The following is a 24,742-nucleotide window of genomic DNA, read 5'->3' on the forward strand; positions in this document are numbered from 1 at the left end:
TAAATAATTTCAAAAGGGAATTGATATAATTTGATAAAAGAATTTTGGACAAGATAATAAAAGTCAACAAAAAAAATAATAGCCAAAATATTTAACTTTACAGTTATAATTATTTACAACACTTCTTTGATTATCTTCAACGTGCTTTCATATTTTAAAATCGTTGAATAATGGCTTCATTGTCAATATACAAGTACATCTCTTTTTATGTATACAATTAAATTATCGGATAATTATTGAGGAAAAAAATCGTCATCACCTACCTTTGTTTTGTTTGTTTGTCATTAATTGATGTCCTAACGTCGTTATTGAAAGAACCAAAAAAAAAACAAGCTTCTCCACCTGCACTTGTTTTGTTTGTTTGCTAAAAATTGAGGACCTAACCGTTTTTGTTGTTTTTTTGAACCCAAAAGCCTAGAACACTACAGCAATGCTCGTAATATTCTTCATCACTGCTGTTCACACACACACGCGCCTATAAATTCGTCAACTCGATAAACCAATCTCTGTATACTCTCTCTTTACAGTCCATCTTCATTTTCCTCTCTCTAAGGGCGTTGTGATGTACTATTCATTTCACTTCTCTTATGTCACTTTTGATCTGATCAATATGGGTTTCCGATGATGTATTTATTTGTGTTGACTTTATGTTGATCACTTATTTTATTTTTATGTTTTTTGCTTAAAGATCTGGACTTGCCTGCTAGATTTGATTGTCTCACGCTTCTATGTGTGCTTGTGGCCAAGTCAAAGTCGTGATTTAGGGATTTATTGTGAATGATTTCAGGAATTTACGTGTTTTCTACTCCTTTTAATATTTTTATTTTTAATGTTTAAAGTTCGAGCCTTAGCCGTACCCTCCTACTGATTACGCTGATGAAATAACAAGTTGTAGTTTAACTGATTCTCTTTTTATTTTTTTTGTGTTGTTACTTCTATTGTCTTCAGAAAAAGTTATATCTTTCTTCCTTCTGATGGCGTTGTTTCTATGTTTGTTGGAAGTTTAGGATTTTCATGCTCTTGACAGTTCATTTAAATGTAGTATTTTGTATTGCTCAGATCACACAGCACAATGGTGAATGCAGTTGCAGTTATTACTGGAACTAACGGTCGCAAGGGAACTGTTTCCTTTAGCGTTGAAGGAAGTGGTAATTTAATCACTGATTAATTTCTTTTTCTTTTTTTTAAAGCAAAGGGTGGGCAAAGCCCAAATAATTTTTTTTTTCCCTGACTTCCCCTAAGAATTGAACCCGGGTGTCCAGTGATTCATTGTTCGTTGGCTACCAACCCGAGCACGCTCTTGGGGGCATAATTAATTAATTAGTTGGTTCTGGAAGTCATTGTTCTTAAATAAATAGTCGGTTCTAGAACTTATTGTTCTTAAATCATGTCTAAACTAATTTTTTTTTTTTTGGCTTTATTTTTTCTTCTTCTAGGTCCAACAACTGTGAAAGGAAGCCTCTCTGGTTTGCCGCCTGGTGATCACGCACTCATTATTCACACTTACGGAAACATAAGCAATGATTGGATATCAACTGGTATGCGAGGCCCTTTGACTATGAGTATTTCTATTATGTATACCAAATAACTTGCGTGAAACCTGCGAATAAAAGCTGTCTTTCGTCTCATAGAATTCCTTCCTAATTCATCGTTTGCTGGCTTTCCTTCAGGACCCCCTTTTAAACCTGCTGGAGCTGACGGTTTTTTAGAAAACATCACTGTTACTAGTGAGGGTATGTAAATGCCACAGCCGCACGTAATATCATGTTGACTAATGTAGTGGTTTACGGTGTGCGATGTTTGTCGAGTCATTAACTCTTTTCTGGTTATATCTGATTAGGTATTGCTACTTTTGAAATTTACAAGACGGTACTCTTTCACCTCCTTGTCAATTTTGGCTTTGCTATGTTTCTATTTGTATATTCACGGACCCAACTCCATTGAACTGATCTCTATCCTCTTATATACATTTTGCAGATTCCTCTTTCTGGAACAAATTCCGTTATTGGAAGGGGTCTTGTAGTCCACTCAAGTCCCAGTAATATACCATTCTTTGTGAACTTCCAAGTCTTTTTTCCCAGTTGAATATACTTTATTGCTGCTTTATTTACTTGAATCATGTTGTCTGAAGTATAGGTTGAGTAAAAGCTATAACAACGATTTATTAAAAATTAAAGTCAAGTTTCGCGTACTGTGTGAATCATGAAATTTTAGTTAGTCTTATTTAGTCTTTGGCATGAAATTTTTCACCCTTGTTCACAATTTACTTACGAACATTCATCTCCCTCAGGTCCAGATCCTGGTGATGGAGTAGCTTGGGGTAAGTATGCTAACTTAATCATTCGAATTTCTCTGCTATTCTTTTGCATTCTTACTTACGCTAGTCGGGTGGTCCTCCGCCGGCAGTCTTTGCTTGTGGTTTAAGATGTTTTGAACGAGTAGTTATTACCGATCATTAATTAATTTCTTTTGTGCCCTTGCAGGCACCATCGGTCTCAGTTATTGAAGGGGCTTCTCTCCATACCATAATAAATACATTTGACATGATGTCGAATGTGTCTTGAATACTTAATAAAATAAATAATATGTTGTACGAATCAAAATCTGGCTATAATAAAATAAATAAAAGCCAGGGCATGTCTGTAATATGTTGTACCTTGTAGAATGTGGCCGTAAATAAAATAAATAAAAGTCCAGGCGTGCTGTGCACTGTCCTTAAGACTATTTCTACTCCTTAAAATAATATTTTAGTGCGAATAAATTGTTGACAAATTTTCTTCGGAACATCATGATTATAACTGTTGTAAGAGGGCACACTCAACATAAAAATTTAGAATAACAGAGAATTAAATATAAAATATGGTGTTTTATGTGGTTGTACTTGGAATGTGGAAGAAGTAGCTGGATTTAGAAGAGGGAGTCGGGAGAAACATAATATAGGCAGCACAAAGATTATGTCGGAGATTTTTTTGTTGTCAGATGTACATATAACAAAATAATGGTGATACAGGGATATTTTTCTCAATGATGGATTCAATAAATAAATTCAAAAGGGACTTGATATAATTTGATAAAAGAATTTTGGACAAGACAAAAAAAGCCAATAGAAAAAATAATAGCCAAAATATTGAACTTTACAGTTATAATTATTTACAACACTTCTTTGATTATCTTCGACGTGCTTTCATACTTTGAAAACGTTGAATAATGGCTTCATTGTCAATTTACAAGTACATCTCTTTTTATGTATACAATTAAATTATCGGGCAATTATTGAGAAAAAAAAATTGCCATCACCTACCTTTGTTTTGTTTGTTTGTTCTTAATTGATGTCCTAACGTCGTTATTGAAAGAACCAAAAAAAAAAAAAAGCTTCTCCACCTACACTTATTTTGTTTGTTTGCTAAAAATTGAGGACCTAACCGTTTTTGTTGTTTTTTTGAAGCCAAAAGCCTAGAACACTACAGCAATGCTCGTAATATTCTTCATAATTTATTGAATAAAACTCAACCAGACAATCGTGCTTATAGATCTGTATTTATACTTAGTTACAATGTAAACTAAATCTGTTTTATATTCTAAACACACTAAATCAGTTGGTTAACAAAGTAGCTGACTCAGCTAACTAACTCTTTACACGTCAGCTATCAAGTTATCAAGTGTGCTCATCCTCACAGCTCTGACCATGCTCTGTAACATCCCCTCTCAAGCTAAATTGTCCAGGATGGACATTAAGCTTTCTGCGAAGATAATGGAAGCGATCAAAAGTTAGTGGCTTGGTAAGTATATCTGCAGTTTGATCCTCACTTGGAACAAATTGCACTTCAATCTTTTTGGTTGCTATTTTCTCCCTGATAAAGTGAATGTCCAATTCAACATGCTTGGTTTTAGCATGATAAACTGGATTGTAAGCCACAGCTATGGCACTTTGATTATCACACCACATAATAGGTTCTGAAACAGGCTTGATTTTCAACTCACTAAGCAGAGATTCAATCCATACAACTTCAGATGTAGCTTGTTAATTAATGCAAACCTCACCACCGTATTGTATGTACTAGAAACAAGGAACTAGTGGGAGGATCAGGGACTGAGAGTCTAAGTGGGTGTTGTTGCCTTGTTGGGATGCTTGGAATGATGGTTATGACATAGCAATTCACTATGAATAACAAATAATCTGCAGTGAGTAACAACTCATTGTTATAGGTTCGCAAGATTCCGAAGCGGCCCTTTTTTTTTTTGAACTTGTGAGTCGATCCATCTTGAAGTTGGAGGGGCTTGTTTGCTTTCAACGAAAATTTGCAAGTGCGGGTTTAGTAATCGATAAAATGCAAAAGATGGCCAACCTCCTCAAGATTGTCCATACAAGGCAAATCAAGTTGTTGTCTACTGTTAGCCACTCGGCCTTTGGCCGAGTGGTTAGGGCTGCTGCCCTCCAACTTGGAGGGCAGCAGTTCGAACCCCCACAAATGCATTGGGGGGGAATTTCCTTCTTCAATTAACATTGAGTGAAGGTAGTCTTCTTCCTTACCCAAGAGTTAGGAGTAGACATCTCCCGAATATTTGTGAGGGTTAAAATCTGGGCATAACTCAATTAGCATTGATGTAAGTTGGTCTCAGTAATAGTCTGATTTGTAAATATCAGTTATACTTTCATGTAATATGAGTTGTAATCTGAGCAATAGTCTCATGTAATAAAAAAAAAAAGTTGTTGTCTACTGTTGGTAGCTCCCTCAACTACAACATAAGCGACTACCAAATCAAATGATGTCGCCGGGGAAGGAAAAACACACGAGCTAATTGACAATTGCACATCTAAAATGGACTCCATTTTTTCATGTGACCAACCCCACAAAAAAATAACTTCTTAGTCCCGTAATGAGATTCGAACTCTAGACCTTTAATCTAAAAAGGTAATTTTCTTAGCATTTGAATCAATCTTTGATCGAAGTAATATAAACATATGTGAGTGAGTTTCAAAGTTGTTTTCCCCCTAAGCTTTTTGCTTGTGAATTCAATTTGGCCTTTTACATATAAAATTCATATTTCCATTCTGCATTTGCACCTTCTTTCACAACTTGGTTGCCATTACTTATTTATTTACTTATAATTAGCGAATTGTTTTGTTTTCTTACATATCATTCTTATTATATAGTTAGAAGGGTGTAAATGATATTTCTCGCATTGGAGAAGTATGCAATTTATTCCATAAAGAAAAACTAGAAATCAAGGGAGAAAGCAAAAAAATAATAATAATGAAAGTCAGATATGGGTCTCCTAGTAAACGATAAAAATAAATCAAGTTTCCTAATGCTTCCTGAAAATAACGTCAACATAAGACTCTATTGGTCCCAAAACAAGAGAATTGGGTGAAAATAAGTGAATTTTGTCCTTGCATTTGTTCTTCATCCAGGGGCGAAGCAAAGAACTTTTTATAGACTTGGATAAACTGAATTGTTTTTTTCAACTATGAAACTTATCTCGAACACAAACAAATCCTAATAAAAGTTTACGTAGTAGATAAGAAAATACAAATGTCAAAAAATAATTCAAATGCAATGAGATATTATTAAAGTTGCACATTAAGATGCTTCACATTAATTTCAGTTGCAACTTTACGAATTTACCCTCACATTAATTTTAGCCGGTAGGCCCTACATCTCCCCCTTACGCCAGCTGTCTAGCATGTAGACCCTTCAAAGTAGATCGTTTCCTTTGCCTATTCTTCCTTTCAATTTTCAGAGCCCTCTTTGAACATTATAAAAACCTTTCACCAAATAAATGAAGAAAACAAAAACCATAAACAAATTAGCAGAAAATTTTATTTCACTTTTCGGAGGCGCCTCCAATCCATGTACGTATGTCATTACTAAAACCAACTTAACGGTCATGAAAAGCCTTGGATATATGACCTTCAGCCAGAACATTTCCCATTTGGGTAGTAATATACAGTATAACCTCTATAAATTAATATTCTATAAATTAATAATCTCTATAATATAATAATTTTTTACGCTCCTAACTTGGGGCTTGAAGCTAAATTAATAATTTCGATAAATTAATAAGATAATAATTTTTCTGAGAACTCCTATATAACTCTGTGGTTCCATTTATACTGTGAAATTACAAATATAACTGACTGTGTCAATTTATTAAAATATGAGTCTATTGTAACTTATTTTTTCTTAAAGTTTAAATCTAGTTGAATCTCATCTCTAATTTTTCTTATTGCATCTAAACGTTCTGGGGTTGAATTCTCGTACTGCAATAAAAACTTATGAAGTGTTGTTAATGACTTGAGTGCTTCAATTAATACAATTTAATAACTAACATTTAGTTTAGTTCATTGAATACATTTAGATAAATTTATGTAAATACATTAATTTAGTTAATCAAGTAGATAGGTACATTAGATGAATTAGTTCAAATTCAGTTAATACAATTTAATAACTAACATTTCGTTTAGTTCATTGAATACATTTAGATAAATTTTTGTAAATACATGAATTTAGTTAATCAAGTATATAGGTACATTGGATTAGTTTTAATTCAATTTATACAATTTAATAACTAACATTTAGTTTAGTTCATTGAATACATTGAGTAAAATTAATGAATTTATTTAATTAAGTATACATTATTTATTTGATGAATTTATTTAAATTCTACTGATTTGTAAAATACAATGAATTTTCAGTCAATCAAATATTAGTTCTTTGTACTGTGAACACACTCTATAAATTAATAAATTATTAATATATCGATTAATTAATATCTCTCTAAATTAATAAATTTCTATGGTCCCGACATTATTAATTTATAGAAGTTATATTGTACTTCCAATTCCAACGGAAATTAACAGGAGAAACAATTATATATATGAAGTTGGTGTTGACAGAAAAAAGAAGGCAAAACCAGCACCATATTTTGTGTACAAGTAACAGACTAGTAGAGAACTAGTGGGAGGATCATGCTATTGCAATTTACTATGAATAACAAATTATCTGCATTGCGACAACTCATTGTTATACTAGGTTGGCAAGATGCCAATAGGGGCTTGTTTGGTGTCAAGGAAAATTTGGCTTTGCAACTGGCAAATGAACACCAAAGCTTGAAGCTTCTCAAGATTGTCCTTAAAAGGTGACGCAATGGTTTGCTAGATTTTCGTTCTAACTTACGCTCTCACAGAGAGAAAAAGATATTACAAATTCATAACGAGAATTTGTATTGAAGAAAACTCAAATTTGATTAAAGATTGGTTGATTTTTTACAAGGGATTTAGCACATATTTATAGTACTCATATTCAGCTATATATACCTAATACATTCCACTCAGCAGACACACCAACTACAATCCACTAACAAAACACACCTACTCTATTCCACTATTTGGGCCCTCATGTTTTATGCTGCATAAATTTCTCCCCCTCTTAAAATAAATATTAATTTATGTTTATATGATAAATAAGAAAAGATGTTGAAGTTCGCTGTAGGTAATTATATTTTTATTAATAAATTTAAATAATCAATTAATTTAAATATTAAAATATTTATTAAATTCATAATATTGATTTAATATAAATAAATAATAACTATATAATATTATTTAGTAACATTAAATAATAAAAATATACAATACAATTTATACTCTACCAAACATGATACTGTATTATTTAATACATTCCTACACAATAAAATCTATTACAATTACGTACAGCCCAATAAAATCTGGCACACCAAACGCACCCTTTGTGCTCTACCTTTCCAAATCTTTTTCAGTCGCTCACTCCCATATAAGCTTCTTGTAAGTTTGTAAATATATTTTTGAAATTGATATTTTTCTTACTATTTAATAAATATATATATTGGGAATAAAATTTGGGACATTCATGCAATACGGAATCAATAAGTTCATCAAAAGGAAGCAGTTATGCACTTGAATCCCTTATCGTACAATTACAACGACTTTCGGGACTCGAAATCTCCAATCTCCCAAATGAGTTATCATGAATACTATAGGTGATAAATTCCTTCATTATCTCTGATCAATTTGTTCTTTATCATCATACTCTTAAAAGATTTAAACGGAAAGCCAGCGAGTATATAAATAATTTTTATGGAAAAAAAAAAGCTTAAAGGGAAGGGTTATTTATAATTTAAAAATTATTTTGAACATTCATTTTAATAAAATAATTTGTTATAAAAATATCAGTAATTAGAGTTACTATTAAGGATAATTTATTATGAGTCGAAATAATATACTTATTTTGAACACCCATATAGCACACTCGAACCTATAATTCTTTTGCTTTAAATCTTGAAAATTTTATTTACAATAATAAAACTTATTTGAACAATAAGTAAATCGAAAATTTGAAATATTTTAACTACAAGATTTCTGAGACTGTGTTGATTTTTCAAAATGTTAAATTAAATTAAAATATGGTCAAGATGTTCATATAGTCTTTTGATTATAAAAAATAAAAAAAAAATTGGAGGGAGAGGAAGCGGAAATTTAAGCCAAATAAACTTCTGCATCCAGGCGCAGCATCTCCTAACTTCTTCTAGCTTCTTTTTGTTTCAATTATTATTGCAGGCAAAGAAATGAGTGTAAAAATCAACATTAAATTTACGCTTTACAAAAAAAAATCAATAATTAAAATTGTGTTAAAGGATTTATTTACAACTTGACGTGATTCTATTTGTTGTAAGTATACACTAATTTTTTTATTATTTTGTTATTCATAATAGTTTTCTTGTTGTTTTTAGTAAGTTAATTTAAATGGTTTAAATTAATTTTTTCTTTTATATTTCAATGAGTGCACAAGGTAAAATTAAAATTTAAAATTTAATAGATAAGCATGCAGAGTGAATATTCAAAATAAACCCTCCCTTTATTAAAATGGATGGAGATGATATAGAGAATCTCATTGGGCGGTAAAATGATTCAAAATCCAATCTTTACATTTTTCAGCTGAGTGTATTTTATAATTGCCCTATCTTTATCGATTCCTGCTAGTTGCCATGTGGGTTAAAATCTCCATCAAAGTGAATTTTCAAGTTATACTTATTATCGTTACTCAAGTAAAAGGGTGTTCCCAATAAATTAATAATTGTTTATTCGATATACAATCATGATAAATATTGCAAAACACAAGTATATGACAAATTCAACGGAATCTATACATGAAAAATTTGAATTAATTGGATTAGGTCGTGGGCATCTCTAATAAAATTTGTGAATAAGCAGTAAACTTAAAAAAAAAGGAAAAAAAGTGGGTCGTTTGATTAAAATCACATTAAATTTTATTGACATTAAAAAATTCACATTAAAAACAAATTTTATATAAAACAATGGTAAAAAATAACATTCCGTGATTTCACGAAATGGTTATAAAGATTTTTTGTTTTAAAAAATTATCGCACCCACATACTCTTTTTGTGATAGACAAACCCACTTTTTAGACAATCCTTGAAGATTTATATGATAATATCTCAATACAAAGAGAAATGTGTGTGACAAATTTTAAAACTAAGAAATTTTCGACTCTTCATGACTATTTATCAAATCACAAGCTACAGATATGTTTTTTTTCCTATATCAAACAAGCATTGAAGAAATTAAATTAAATTTCATCCTTAAAAAAATTCAAAAAAAAAAAAGAGTCAAGTTTTGGACTCTATAACTTCATTATGCCCAACCCCAAACTCTAGAAAAACCCAATTTAAAGCCCACATACATTATAACGCAAAATATGGTCAGAGCAGCGATGACCCTTAATTTTTTCTCAGCCCTGTTAATAAATTTAAAGTGAAGTTATTTGACCCACGAAAATAGTCTTTTATACCCATTTTTTAAATAAAATTTTAGTTTAGTAAATTATTTCTATATTGTTTTACCAATAAGCACATATTTACTAATTTATTAATAAGATAAATTAGATATTTTTTCTTATCTCTCTACGCAAACACCGTAAATCTTAATCTCCTTCTTCTCAACAATATTATTACTATCATCTCTTTCAATCTTTTTTCCCATTTACTTTGCATATGGAATCACTGCAGAATCAATTATAAAAGCCCTAAACCCATTAAACCTTTCATGAGATTAAATATTGTGGTTACTCCGAATAATATGTGCAAAATATAATGCTTGTTTGAGTACACGTGATATTTTGACTCAATGCTATGTTAGATTGTTGACCATATTTCAAAGGCCTATAACGTGTTGAAAAGAGTACAATGATTTGGTTCATGCCGTTAACCCAAGGGTTGTGTAAGCTTCAATAGAAGTTACGGGGCTTTCCATTTCTTCGTGAATGAAAAGATACGCAGCACTCTTTTTAACACAGTTCACAACCGTGGCAACTTGCAACTTTAACTAGTTGAAACATTATTTTTTATTTTTTGCTTTGCACGGTGCACATGATAAGCAAGTAATCTTTATACGTTAATGAGAATTTGAAATTTTATCAAAAGACAAATTTCTAGAGAAATTTCATCTATTGCTCTATCATCCACCTCAACCTTCGGGCAAAACCATGCATCTCCTGTCCCGGTACTTTCATCACCATCAACAGGGCTAGATCTATTTCTGCATAAGTCAGCAATACGGTGAAAAAACACCAACCCCTTCTCGGATTAGATTACTTTTGGAGTTTTAAACGATGAGAGTGAAAAAAAAAAGTAAAAATGATAAAATAAGAGTATTAAGGGAATTATATGAGATATATTGAGAGAATGAGATTATTTTAAAATATTTTATGAAGTTAATTAAGAAATAGAGACTAATGAGATAATTTGAGGGGATTAAAAATCACAATTCATATGCTCGCCGAGTAGGCTTTATCTTCTTCACCAACCTTTGTTTGTTTGCTATTAATTGATGACCCACTTGTGTTTGTCATTAATTGGTGACGTGGTTTGCTGTTAATTAGAAGATAAAGTCTAGAGCCTTTCTTACAGACAGGGTCCAACTATGTTGCAACAATTGCACCATACTACATTTTTTGTCTGTATTAAACAATCATTTAGATGCTTCTTTGTTTAATGTAATAGCTGGACTTCATTATTGGATAAATTGGACTGCCACCACTAACCTTTTGAGCGGGTTGCAATTAATTGATTTCATCTTTTTCATTTTCGTCTTTTAGGTGTTTGTATTACTATTATACTACAATTATTAACCTTTTGAGCGGTTGAAATTAGGGGTCAGCCTGCAATACACCGCTGTATCTCATACAGTCTGTTTTTATATTTTTAATTAATTTTATAACCGGCCACCAGTTATCCCTTATTTTAATGGGTTATTGTGAACATTATTAAAGGTAAATATCACACAGCTACACTCATTTTAAGTATATAACAAAATGATCAATTTAAATTATGGAACTATCAAATACCCCCTCAACTTCACCATGAAAATATATTTTTAAAAAAAGACTTATATATATTTTTTTCCTCAAAATATGGAACTTATCACTACTCAGAATGTTATTTAAATATAAGTAAATAAACATAATTATAAATTATTAAATATTTTTATTATATTTATAAATTTAATAATTTTTTGCATAAAAATTTATCATATTATTTTATTGATTTTGCAATAGGTCAATGCAATCTGAATATTTAGATTAATAATTAATCATATTTATTTTCGAATATTTGAGGGAATTAATTAACTATTAAGGTAGTTGTGGCCAATGCATGTCATGTTTTATGACCCACTCGCTTTTTATTTTTAACTATTAAGGCTGTTGTGGCCTACAAATGCCATAAAACTTGACTGTTTTATTGTTATAAACATGTTCCATTACAATTCTATTGTAATTAAACTTTCTTTTCTCCTCTTTTTGGCACTTTATAGCAGAACCAATCTGTAGAACAGACAAATGAAAGGCTCTATGCTTATCTTGACTGTCTTTGCTTCCTTCTGGCTTCACGTTGGTGTTGCAGGTTTGCAGCTCTCCACGGTAAGTGTTGCGGAAACGTGGGTTGAGCAATTACTAATGCTGCAACTTCTGGAGAAATATAAATGTGGTGATAAACAAATGCAAAGAAAATAGGACACAATAAATTACGTGGTTTGGTGTAATGCCTACGTCCACGGGCAAAAACTGAAAGATAATTTTACTAACAAATTGGAATTTACAAAAGTGGGAAAAACTAACAAAAAACTCAATACCCAATACACCCAAATTTCTTTAGCACCTAAGGAATTTCTCTACCAAAAACTCACTTGGAAATCTCACAAATTTGGATGCTTAACAAATGAGGAATTGCCCTCTATTTATAAGTAAAAATGGGGTGCACTATTGCACCAACCCTAACAAAATTGTCAACAAAAATTAGGCACCTATCTACCATAGGAATTTGTCTTCAAATTTGCCTCTCCAAAGTTGAATGCATGCATGTGTATGCAAGTTGGTCAAATGATGTATTAGCCAAATTTGAATGCATGTATTTGAATTCCAAATTTGAACTTTTCAACAATTCTCCACCTCGACAAAGATTTTATCTAAATCTGAGTCGACTATCAACAACCCGTCCTCCAGTCTCTACTTTCTCTGACTGCTTTCAAACTTGTGAGATATTGATCAAGTTTAGACAATACTCAAGCTTGATCGTCGTCACCACCTTAGTCAACATATTTGCAGGATTTTTTGTAGTCTTGATTTTCTGAAGAAGAATCTTCCCCTCATTAACAATTTCCCCCACAAAGTGAAATCGTACATCGATGTGCTTCGTACGCGCATGATAAACTTGGTTCTTCGTTAAGTGAATAGCACTCTAACTATCACAATACAAGTTAATGTGCTCCTGTGCCAATCCCAAGTTTTCAAGCAAACCTTGTAACCAAATAGCCTCTTTAATAGCCTCTGTAATTGCCATGTACTCAGCCTTTGTGGTCGACAGTGCAACTGTAGACTGTAGTGTAGACTTCCAACTAATTGGCCCTCCAGCAAAAGTAAATACATATCCGGTGGTTGACTGTCGTTTGTCCAAATCACCAGCATAATCAGAATCAACATACCCGATCACACCTTTACCAAGTGTATCGTCTCTTTCAAACAGTAAACCGACATCCATGGTCTTCTGAATGTGCCGTAGAATCCATTTCACAGCTTGCCAATGTCCTTTACCAGGATTATGCATATATCTGCTCACTATACTAACTGCATGTGAAATGTCAGACCTTGTACACACCATTACATACATCAAGCTACCCACTGCATTTGAATACGGAACTTCTAACATGTATTTTCGTTCCGCATCTGTTGAAGGAGATAATTGTGCAGAAAGCTTGAAATGAGAAGCCAACGGGGTACTTACAGGTTTTGTCTACTCAGTCATACCAAACTGCTGTAGTACCTTCTTCAAATATTGCTTATGAGACAAGCTTACTTTGCCACGAGCCCTATCTCTGCATATCTCCATGCCAAGAATCTTCTTAACTTCACCCAGATTTTTCATCTCAAACTCTTGATTGAGTTGAGTCTTTAACTTCTCTATCTCATCTTTGCTCTTCGATGCTATTATGGTATTAGCATACCATCGACATACAATTGTAAATAAATGAAAGATCTTTCTTGTAGCTTGCGAAAATACACACAATGATTAAATTTGTTTCTTGTGTACCTTTGCCCTTTCATAAATCGATCAAATAGCTTGTACCACTGCCTCGGAGATTGTTTCAACCCATAAAGCGACTTTGTCAATTTGCAAACCCAATTTTCTTTTCCAGCAACCTTAAATCCATCTGGCTGAGTCATGTAGATTTCCTCTTCCAAATCACCATGTAAAAATACAGTTTTTACATCAAGTTGAACTAGTTCAAGATCAAATTGCACAACAATGATGAGCAAAATTCGAATAGACGAGTGTTTCACAACTGGAGAAAATACCTCATTGTAGTCCATTCCTTCCTTCTGAGCGTAACCATTCGCTACCAATCTAGCCTTGTATCGAATTTCATTTTTACGAGGAAATCTTTCCTTTTTTGCATATACCCATTTGCACCCAATTGCCTTCTTTTCCTGCGGCAATGTAACTAACTCCCAAGTTTCATTTTTTTGAAGAGACTGCATTTCTTCGTTCATTGCTTTCTTCCACTGTATGCTTTCTGGATTACTTACTACTTCACTGTAAGTGGAAGGAATATCATCATCTACAATTGGAAGTGCATAGGCCACCATATCAACAAAGCGAGCAAGTACGTGGCCTTCTATATGCAATTAAATCTTGTTGCTATGAAGGTTCCTGGGTCAGAACCTTTTCATCATCTTCAGTCGATGGAGAATGGTGGTTATGACAAAGCAATTTACTATGAATAACAAATTATCTGCAGTGAGTAACAAGTACTCATTGTTATAGGTTCGCAAGATTCCGAAGCGGCCCTGTTTTTGAACTTGTGAGTCGATCCATCTTGAAGTTGGAGGGGCTTGTTTGCTTTGAACGAAAATTTGCGAGTGCGGGTTCAGTAATCGCTAAAATGCACAAGATGGCCAGCCGCCTGAAGATTGTCCATACTAGGCAAATCAAGTTGTTATCTGCTGTTGGTAGCTCCCTCAACTACAACATAAGTGACTAACTTATCAAATGATGTTGTCGGGGAAGGAAAAACACACGAGCTAATTGACAATTGCACATATAAAATGGACTCAATTTTTTCATGTGACCAACCCAACAAAAAATCACTTCTTAGTCCCGTAATGAGATTCGAACTCAAGACCTTTAATCTAAAAAGGTAATTTTCTTAGCATTTGAATCAAGCTTTGATCGAAGTAATATAAAATTATAAACATATGCCAATGAGTCTCAAAGTTGTTTTCCCCCTAAGCTTTTTGCTTGTGAATTCAATTTGGCCTTTTACATATAAAAATCATATTTCCATTCTGCCATTTGCACTTTCTTTTACAACGTGGTTGCCATTACTTATTTATTTACTTGTAATTAGCGAATTGTTTTGTTTTCCTACATATCATTCTTATTATATAGTTGAAAGGGTGCAAATGATATTTCTCGCATTGGAGAAGTATGCAATTTATTCCATAAAGAAAAACTAGAAATCAAGGGAGAAAGCAAAATAATAATAATAATAATAATGAAAGTCGGATATGGGTCTCCTAGTAAACGATAAAAATAAACCAAGTTTCCTAATGCTTCCTGAAAATAACTTCTAAATGAGACTGTTTTGGTCCCAGAACAAGAGAATTGGGTGAAAATAAGAGAATTTTGTCCTCACATTTATTCTCCATCCAGGGGCGAAGCAAAGAACTTTTTGTAGACTTGGCTAAACTGAATTTTTTTTTTCAACTATGAAACTTATCCCGAACACAAACAAATCCTAATAGAAGTTTAGCCAGTAGATAAGAAAATACATAAGTCAAAAAATAATTCCAGTGCAATGAGATATTATTAAAGTTGTACGTTAAGATGCTTCACAGTAATTTCAGTTGCAACTTTACGAATTTACCCTCATATACTGGCGATATAATCATATGCGAAACTGAGTACAAGCAGCCGCGGAGATCCCTAATAAAACGGGCAATCTCGCCGTCTAATTGTAGATATCTCAAAACTCAGGGTAGGTATCCAACATTTATCCATATTAACGTGTAATATCTGTGTTAAGGAAAAAAATCTTGATCACCAACCCTTGTTTTGTTTGTTTGCTATTAATTGATGACCTAACGTCGTCATCAATATGGATTTCCGATGATGTATTTATTTGTGTTGACTTTATGTTGATCACTTATTTTATTTTTATGTTTTTTGCTTAAAGATCTGGACTTGACTGCTAGATTTGATTGTCTCACGCTTCAATGTTTGCCTCTTTGTTCACAGATCTCATCGGTTTTAGCTCAAGACGAGGAGTTAACTACTAATGATGACTATAATTTTTGTTTTCTTTCTACTTTAAAAATAATCTCGGCATCACCTCTGTTCTATTATACGTACATTTACTCACTAAATATTTTTGACATCTTTTCTACACTGCCTATGTTTTCAAACTCGTTTCAGTCAACAGCTTTATCATTAAGCCCAACAGAATCTATAAGAAAATTTAAGCAAAAAGATTATTTTCATTTAATACAATTGACGGTAGAATATTTATTTTGTTTGGGCTATTTAATGTATTTAAATGGTACGTGTAAGTGGAAAATTATTTGACCGATACAAGTTTTGAAACATAATATAGGTAGCACAAAGATAATGTCGGAGATTTTTTTGTTGTCAGATGTACATATAACAAAATAATGGTGATACAGGGATATTTTTCTCAATGATGGATTCAATAAATAATTTCAAAAGGGAATTGATATAATTTGATAAAAGAATTTTGGACAAGATAATAAAAGTCAACAAAAAAAATAATAGCCAAAATATTTAACTTTACAGTTATAATTATTTACAACACTTCTTTGATTATCTTCAACGTGCTTTCATATTTTAAAATCGTTGAATAATGGCTTCGTTGTCAATATACAAGTACATCTCTTTTTATGTATACAATTAAATTATCGGATAATTATTGAGGAAAAAAATCGTCATCACCTACCTTTGTTTTGTTTGTTTGTCATTAATTGATGTCCTAACGTCGTTATTGAAAGAACCAAAAAAAAAACAAGCTTCTCCACCTGCACTTGTTTTGTTTGTTTGCTAAAAATTGAGGACCTAACCGTTTTTGTTGTTTTTTTGAACCCAAAAGCCTAGAACACTACAGCAATGCTCGTAATATTCTTCATCACTGCTGTTCACACACACACGCGCCTATAAATTCGTCAACTCGATAAACCAATCTCTGTATACTCTCTCTTTACAGTCCATCTTCATTTTCCTCTCTCTAAGGGCGTTGTGATGTACTATTCATTTCACTTCTCTTATGTCACTTTTGATCTGATCAATATGGGTTTCCGATGATGTATTTATTTGTGTTGACTTTATGTTGATCACTTATTTTATTTTTATGTTTTTTGCTTAAAGATCTGGACTTGCCTGCTAGATTTGATTGTCTCACGCTTCTATGTGTGCTTGTGGCCAAGTCAAAGTCGTGATTTAGGGATTTATTGTGAATGATTTCAGGAATTTACGTGTTTTCTACTCCTTTTAATATTTTTATTTTTAATGTTTAAAGTTCGAGCCTTAGCCGTACCCTCCTACTGATTACGCTGATGAAATAACAAGTTGTAGTTTAACTGATTCTCTTTTTATTTTTTTTGTGTTGTTACTTCTATTGTCTTCAGAAAAAGTTATATCTTTCTTCCTTCTGATGGCGTTGTTTCTATGTTTGTTGGAAGTTTAGGATTTTCATGCTCTTGACAGTTCATTTAAATGTAGTATTTTGTATTGCTCAGATCACACAGCACAATGGTGAATGCAGTTGCAGTTATTACTGGAACTAACGGTCGCAAGGGAACTGTTTCCTTTAGCGTTGAAGGAAGTGGTAATTTAATCACTGATTAATTTCTTTTTCTTTTTTTTAAAGCAAAGGGTGGGCAAAGCCCAAATAATTTTTTTTTTCCCTGACTTCCCCTAAGAATTGAACCCGGGTGTCCAGTGATTCATTGTTCGTTGGCTACCAACCCGAGCACGCTCTTGGGGGCATAATTAATTAATTAGTTGGTTCTGGAAGTCATTGTTCTTAAATAAATAGTCGGTTCTAGAACTTATTGTTCTTAAATCATGTCTAAACTAATTTTTTTTTTTTTTTGGCTTTATTTTTTCTTCTTCTAGGTCCAACAACTGTGAAAGGAAGCCTCTCTGGTTTGCCGCCTGGTGATCACGCACTCATTATTCACACTTACGGAAACATAAGCAATGATTGGATATCAACTGGTATGCGAGGCCCTTTGACTATGAGTATTTCTATTATGTATACCAAATAACTTGCGTGAAACCTGCGAATAAAAGCTGTCTTTCGTCTCATAGAATTCCTTCCTAATTCATCGTTTGCTGGCTTTCCTTCAGGACCCCCTTTTAAACCTGCTGGAGCTGACGGTTTTTTAGAAAACATCACTGTTACTAGTGAGGGTATGTAAATGCCACAGCCGCACGTAATATCATGTTGACTAATGTAGTGGTTTACGGTGTGCGATGTTTGTCGAGTCATTAACTCTTTTCTGGTTATATCTGATTAGGTATTGCTACTTTTGAAATTTACAAGACGGTACTCTTTCACCTTGTTGAGAATTCAGGTTGTGAAGAACCAGCATTTGATCCCAAGGCCCTGCTGGCATGCCACCTGAGCAACCATTTCCAAAGAGCAGCTGATGAGGAAGGTGAGGTGTATCCTATGAGCTGGCAAAACTGTTATGGTGAGGAATATCAACATGTGAACTCTGCAAGCTGGAAATTTCTAGAATGTTTTCAATGATTGGCTGTGCAGCTGTCATTCTTTGTCTTATTCATTTTCAGCAGCTCCTTGAGCTAGCAACCGTTGTCTTTAGTTCATGTATAAATATTTGAAACAATTGTATTTTCATTTCAAGCTTCTTTTAATAAAAAGAAAGGCATATTTGTTTCTCTGCTGCTTGCATATTAAAGCAATTCATTAAGAATTTAAGTTGGTATCAGAGCCACTTTAAGCTATGGAAAGCAGCAGAAATTCACAAACAAATATGAATCAAACACTGGAAAATCCAGACGACCAAAACTTGAATCAAAATCAACCAGAAAATGTTGATAACCAGAATCCAAACAACAACACCAGAAATATGACCATAGTGAATCCATCTCCTACCCAACACATCACCAGCAACACATATGTGTTCACCAATCCTATCAAGCTAACACAGAACAATTTTATGCTCTGGAAATCACAAGTGATTTCCAGCATAAGAGCAAATGAGCTCGAAGGCTTCATAAATGGGAGCCATATCTGTCCCCCCAGATGCTTCACTAATCCTGGACCTAATCAAACAACTATCACCACCACAAATCCAGAATACCAAATCTGGAAGAAACAAGACCACATTCTTCTGAGCTGGTTGCTCTCATCACTCAGTGAAGGTGTGCTTGGCACTGTGGTGGATTGCTCTACTTCATGTGAAGTATGGACAACCCTTGCCAATCAATATGGTGCAAGAACAAGAGCTAGAGTTCTATACCTGAGAACACAGATTCAAACCACCAAAAAGGGGTCCCTTACAATTCATGACTATTATTCCAGAATGAAAACTATCCTAAACACTCTTAGAGCAGCTGGAAATAACATGACTGATGAGGACTTCATTATGTGTGTTTTAGCTGGAGTAGGATCTGAATATGATTCTGTAGTCACTAATATTAACTCTATGCCAGAAACTCCCTCATTATCGGAAGTGTATGGAATGCTCCTCAGCCAAGAAACTAGAACTGAACAGAACCTCAGCACAGGGTCACTTGAGGCCAACTTCACACAAATGAGAAATGGTAGAAGGAACTGGGGGTATGGTGAAAGATTTGGCAATCAACAGCAACCTGGAATAGTCTTTAGAACCCCTGGTAGTAGCTCTGGAAATAGTGGAAGTGGTGGTCCTGGTCAGGCAAACCAAAATGCTCAAGACAAAGGGAAAGGCAAGGCTGTTGCAGAAAATGAGGGCTCTGAGTCAAAGGGTCCATGTCAGATTTGCTTCAAAATGGGTCACACAGCTGCTGAATGCTGGCATAGGTTCAAGAAAAATTATGTGCCACAACCAAATAGGAGAAGAGGGGCATACATGGCCTCAGCAGAAGGACAGAGCAGCAATGCCTGGTACCTTGACAGTGGTGCAACAAACCATGAAACCAATGCCATTGGGAACATGAACTTGAACTCAGAATACCAAGGTAATGACAAGCTCACTGTTGGTAATGGTAATAAACTTCACATCTCTCACATTGGTTACTCTATATTACCTACTTACAATCCACACAAGCACATCAAACTAAACCATATTCTCTGTGTACCTGATATTGCCAAGAACCTTATTAGTGTTTCTAAATTGCTTCTTGATAATGATATTAATGTTGAATTTCATAAATCTGTTTGCTTCATCAAGGACAAGAGCCAAGGGAAAATTCTGGTGAAAGGAGTGGCTAGAGATGGACTATATGAGCTACTATGCATGCCTACTCATTTGAGTGGCAACAAGGTCACATATGCTGCTGAGTTATCTTCCTTTTCAGAGTCTGAGTCAATAAGCTACATTAGCAATCCTATGTCAATGATGTGTTTCAATTTCAGTGTTGGTAGTAATGAGTCTGTCAGTACCAATGTAGCTGAGTCTAGTGAGGCTGACAAAGCAAGTAGTAGGAACCTTAGAACTAATGATATGGATCTTTGGCACTATAGGCTGGGGCATCCAAATTCGTCAGTCCTAAGAAACACTCTACTTTCATGTAATCAGCTCAATATCAATAAAAACATTTTTCCTTCATTTTGCAATGCCTGTCAGTATGGAAAACAAGCAAAACAAAGCTTCAAAAGCATTGAAACCAAAACCAGCACAGCCTTAGAATTGGTTCACAGTGACCTCTGGGGACCAGCACCTATCCCATCAACCCATGGACATAAATATTACATATCCTTTGTGGATGATAGAACTAGATACACATGGCTGTTCCCTCTAACAGCAAAATCACAGGCCCTTGACACATTCATTGTGTTCAAAACACAAATAGAAAATCAGTTAAATCTGAAAATCAAAGCCTTACAGACAGACATGGGTGGAGAGTTTAAAACATTTGAACCATTTCTAAAAAGAGAAGGAATAGCTCTAAGACACTCATGCCCATATTTACATGAACAAAATGGAAAGGTGGAAAGAAAACACAGACATATTGTGGAAACTGGTCTAGCATTGTTAGCTCAAGCAAAAATGCCTTTAAAGTATTGGCAAGAAGCCTTCAGCTATGCCACATATCTCATAAACAGACTGACCTCACCTACACTCGAAAACAAAACTCCTTTTGAGCTGCTATATCTCACCAAACCAGATTACTCACAAATCAAAGTTTTTGGCTGTGAATGCTATCCATACTTGAGACCCTACAACAAGCATAAGTTTGACTTCCATACATCCAAATGCATACTGCTGGGTATTAGTATCAGTCATAAAGGCTATGTTTGCATGCATCATTCAGGAAGAGTCTACATTTCAGCTAGTGTCAAGTTTAATGAAAGCTCATTCCCTTTTCAAAATGACTCAAATTTCTGCAAGTATAGGCTCACTGACCAAAATGTGTCCCCCACAGTCCTTGAAAAGTTTCAAGTTGTGTCCTTTTCCACAAGTGTCCCCTCTGAGTCAACACAGCAAAAATCAGCTCATAGTCAATCTCAGGCCACTGTTGGAAACTCAGAACAGCTCTCAAATCCTGTTCAAGATGAAGCATGTGAGAATTTGAACCTCAACACTATGTCAGACAACCAATCCCCTGCTCAACTCCCATCAAACTCCACAGAAGAAAACTGCAGCCTGCCAGCTATAACAGAACCAAACACTCAAGCCTCCAACACTCAAAAGGAATTACCTTTACATCCTATGATCACAAGATCAAAGGCAGGAATCTTTAAACCAAAAGTCTACCAAACATCTACTCAACCTGAATCCTCTTTACCTCAAGACTCAATTGTGGCATTAAAGGACCCTAAGTGGAGAAGAGCCATGGAAGATGAATACAATGCCTTAATCAAAAACCAAACCTGGACCTTAATACCACATGACCAGAACTACAAACTCATTGGAAACAAGTGGGTGTACAAAGTGAAGGAGAATCCAGATGGTACCATAAATAGATACAAAGCCAGACTTGTCGTGAAAGGCTTTCTACAGACACCAGGACTTGATTTTAATGAGACTTTCAGCCCTGTGGTCAAAGCTGCAACCATTAGAATCATTCTGACTTTGGCTGTGAATAATAATTGGATGTTGAGGCAAGTTGATATAAATAATGCTTTTCTGAATGGGGAGTTGACAGAAACAGTGTACATGCCACAACCTGAAGGGTTTGAAGACAAAAGAAAGCCAAATCACATTTGCAAACTCAAGAAGGCTCTTTATGGTTTGAGACAGGCACCTAGAGCATGGTTTGACAAGTTAAAGAGTGCTCTGTACTCTTGGGGGTTCAACAATTCAAAGTGTGATACTTCACTATTTTTTAGAAGGAACAATGCTGAAATGGTCATTATACTTGTGTATGTGGATGACATAATTGTCACTGGAAGTGATAGCAAAGGAATTGAGGGTGTGATAGGAAAGCTAAGTGAAGCTTTTGCATTGAAAGATCTAGGAAATCTGAGCTACTTCCTTGGGATACAAGTCATAAGAAATCAGAATTCTATTCTGCTTTCTCAAGCTAAATATGTCCAAGACCTATTAACTAAAACCGAGATGGAGAGCTGCAAAGGAATAGAGTCTCCATTCAGCACATCAGAAAAGCTGAAGAAAGGAGAAGGTGCCAAGCTCGATAACCCTTCATTCTATAGAAGTGTTATTGGAAGCCTGCAGTATGCTGTTCTAACGAGACCAGAACTTGCCTACTCTGTCAACAAGCTGAGCCAATACATGTCTGACCCAAGACAGCCTCACTGGATAGCCTGCAAACGAGTGTTGAGATATCTAAAGAACACTGGTAACATGTGTTTACAATTCAAAAAATCAGAACATCTTGATTTAGTAGCCTACACAGATGCTGACTGGGCAAGTGATCCAGATGACAGAAGATCAATAAGTGGGTATTGTGTGTTCCTAGGAGATAATTTGGTAGCTTGGAGCTCAAGGAAACAAGGAATGGTGGCAAGATCTACAGCAGAGTCAGAGTACAGAGCCATGGCTCTATGCACCACTGAAATCACTTGGATTAACTCTCTGTTTGATGAGCTGAAGATTGAAATGCAGAGAACTCCAATGATTCTGAGTGATAGCACAAGTGCAGCAGAATAGCCACAAATCCTGTGTATCACTAAAAAACAAAACACTTTGAAATAGATCTGCACTTCATTAGAGATAAAGTTACTCAAGGAGAGCTGGATATAAACTTTGTGGCCAGCAGAGACCAAATTGCAGATGTTTTAACCAAACCATTGCCTTACTACAAGTTCAGTCAATTTCGAAGCAAACTCAATGTCTTTGACAAGACCTTAAGTTTAAGAGAGGGTGTTGAGAATTCAGGTTGTGAAGAACCAGCATTTGATCCCAAGGCCCTGCTGGCATGCCACCTGAGCAACCATTTCCAAAGAGCAGCTGATGAGGAAGGTGAGGTGTATCCTATGAGCTGGCAAAACTGTTATGGTGAGGAATATCAACATGTGAACTCTGCAAGCTGGAAATTTCTAGAATGTTTTCAATGATTGGCTGTGCAGCTGTCATTCTTTGTCTTATTCATTTTCAGCAGCTCCTTGAGCTAGCAACCGTTGTCTTTAGTTCATGTATAAATATTTGAAACAATTGTATTTTCATTTCAAGCTTCTTTTAATAAAAAGAAAGGCATATTTGTTTCTCTGCTGCTTGCATATTCAAGCAATTCATTAAGAATTTAAGTCACCTCCTTGTCAATTTTGGCTTTGCTATGTTTCTATTTGTATATTCACGGACCCAACTCCATTGAACTGATCTCTATCCTCTTATATACATTTTGCAGATTCCTCTTTCTGGAACAAATTCCGTTATTAGAAGGGGTCTTGTAGTCCACTCAAGTCCCAGTAATATACCATTCTTTGTGAACTTCCAAGTCTTTTTTCCCAGTTGAATATACTTTATTGCTGCTTTATTTACTTGAATCATGTTGTCTGAAGTATAGGTTGAGTAAAAGCTATAACAACGATTTATTAAAAATTAAAGTCAAGTTTCGCGTACTGTGTGAATCATGAAATTTTAGTTAGTCTTATTTAGTCTTTGGCATGAAATTTTTCACCCTTGTTCACAATTTACTTACGAACATTCATCTCCCTCAGGTCCAGATCCTGGTGATGGAGTAGCTTGGGGTAAGTATGCTAACTTAATCATTCGAATTTCTCTGCTATTCTTTTGCATTCTTACTTACGCTAGTCGGGTGGTCCTCCGCCGGCAGTCTTTGCTTGTGGTTTAAGATGTTTTGAACGAGTTGTTATTACCGATCATTAATTAATTTCTTTTGTGCCTTTGCAGGCACCATCGGTCTCAGTTATTGAAGCGGCTTCTCTCCAGACCATAATAAATACGTTTGACATGATGTCGAATGTGTTTTGAATACTTAATAAAATAAATAATATGTTGTACGAATCAAAATCTGGCTATAATAAAATAAATAAAAGCCAGGGCATGTTTGTAATATGTTGTACCTTGTAGAATGTGGCCGTAAATAAAATAAATAAAAGTCCAGGCGTGTTGTGCACTGTCCTTAAGACTATTTCTACTCCTTAAAATAATATTTTAGTGCGAATAAATTGTTGACAAATTTTCTTCGGAACATCATGATTATAACTGTTGTAAGAGGGCACACTCAACATAAAAATTTAGAATAACAGAGAATTAAATATAAAATATGGTGTTTTATGTGGTTGTACTTGGAATGTGGAAGAAGTAGCTGGATTTAGAAGAGGGAGTCGGGAGAAACATAATATAGGCAGCACAAAGATTATGTCGGAGATTTTTTTGTTATCAGATGTACATATAAAAAAATAATGGTGATACAGGGATATTTTTCTCAATGATGGATCCAATAAATAAATTCAAAAGGGACTTGTTATAATTTGATAAAAGAATTTTGGACAAGACAAAAAAAGCCAATAGAAAAAATA

At 34.2% G+C, this 24,742-nt stretch overlaps 2 protein-coding genes across 3 annotated transcripts; both read left to right on the top strand.

Moving 5' to 3' along the window:
* The first annotated feature begins 397 nt into the window (after positions 1–397).
* LOC127902529 (superoxide dismutase [Cu-Zn]-like) lies at positions 398–2,724 on the top strand. Its single transcript, XM_052441817.1, has 8 exons — positions 398–564; positions 1,060–1,148; positions 1,437–1,538; positions 1,671–1,733; positions 1,841–1,869; positions 1,978–2,038; positions 2,291–2,320; positions 2,484–2,724. Exons 2-8 carry the CDS (start codon positions 1,073–1,075, stop codon positions 2,504–2,506), a joined length of 384 nt encoding a protein of 127 aa, XP_052297777.1. The 5' UTR covers positions 398–564; positions 1,060–1,072; the 3' UTR covers positions 2,507–2,724.
* A 13,974-nt stretch (positions 2,725–16,698) lies between these two features.
* On the top strand, positions 16,699–24,370 carry LOC127902527 (superoxide dismutase [Cu-Zn]-like). Of its 2 annotated transcripts, XM_052441815.1 has the most exons (8): positions 16,699–16,865; positions 17,361–17,449; positions 17,740–17,841; positions 17,974–18,036; positions 18,144–18,172; positions 23,605–23,665; positions 23,918–23,947; positions 24,111–24,370. In XM_052441815.1, the coding sequence occupies exons 2-8, from the start codon at positions 17,374–17,376 to the stop codon at positions 24,131–24,133; spliced, it is 384 nt and encodes a 127-aa protein (XP_052297775.1). In that variant the 5' UTR covers positions 16,699–16,865; positions 17,361–17,373; the 3' UTR covers positions 24,134–24,370. The 2 variants fall into 2 exon arrangements, with proteins under 2 accessions (XP_052297775.1, XP_052297774.1); XM_052441814.1 differs by lacking the exons at positions 18,144–18,172; positions 23,605–23,665; positions 23,918–23,947; positions 24,111–24,370 and adding an exon at positions 18,201–18,528.
* Positions 24,371–24,742: the final 372 nt, after the last annotated feature.

The sequence above is a fragment of the Citrus sinensis genome, chromosome 5, assembly GCF_022201045.2.
Source record: "Citrus sinensis cultivar Valencia sweet orange chromosome 5, DVS_A1.0, whole genome shotgun sequence".
NCBI classification, from domain to species: Eukaryota; Viridiplantae; Streptophyta; class Magnoliopsida; order Sapindales; family Rutaceae; genus Citrus; species Citrus sinensis.

What these genes read in the sequence shown, in the direction of transcription:
- LOC127902529 (XM_052441817.1), top strand. Translation starts at nt 1,073, where the DNA reads ATGGTGAATGCAGTTGCAGTTATTACTGGAACTAACGGTCGCAAGGGA. An exon ending in CAATGATTGGATATCAACTG is followed by an intron (nt 1,539 to 1,670) that starts GTATGCGAGGCC and finishes GCTTTCCTTCAG; the next exon opens with GACCCCCTTTTAAACCTGCT. An exon ending in CATCACTGTTACTAGTGAGG is followed by an intron (nt 1,734 to 1,840) that starts GTATGTAAATGC and finishes ATATCTGATTAG; the next exon opens with GTATTGCTACTTTTGAAATT.
- LOC127902527 (XM_052441814.1), top strand. Translation starts at nt 17,374, where the DNA reads ATGGTGAATGCAGTTGCAGTTATTACTGGAACTAACGGTCGCAAGGGA. An exon ending in CTTTAGCGTTGAAGGAAGTG is followed by an intron (nt 17,450 to 17,739) that starts GTAATTTAATCA and finishes TTCTTCTTCTAG; the next exon opens with GTCCAACAACTGTGAAAGGA. An exon ending in CATCACTGTTACTAGTGAGG is followed by an intron (nt 18,037 to 18,200) that starts GTATGTAAATGC and finishes TTGAGAATTCAG; the next exon opens with GTTGTGAAGAACCAGCATTT.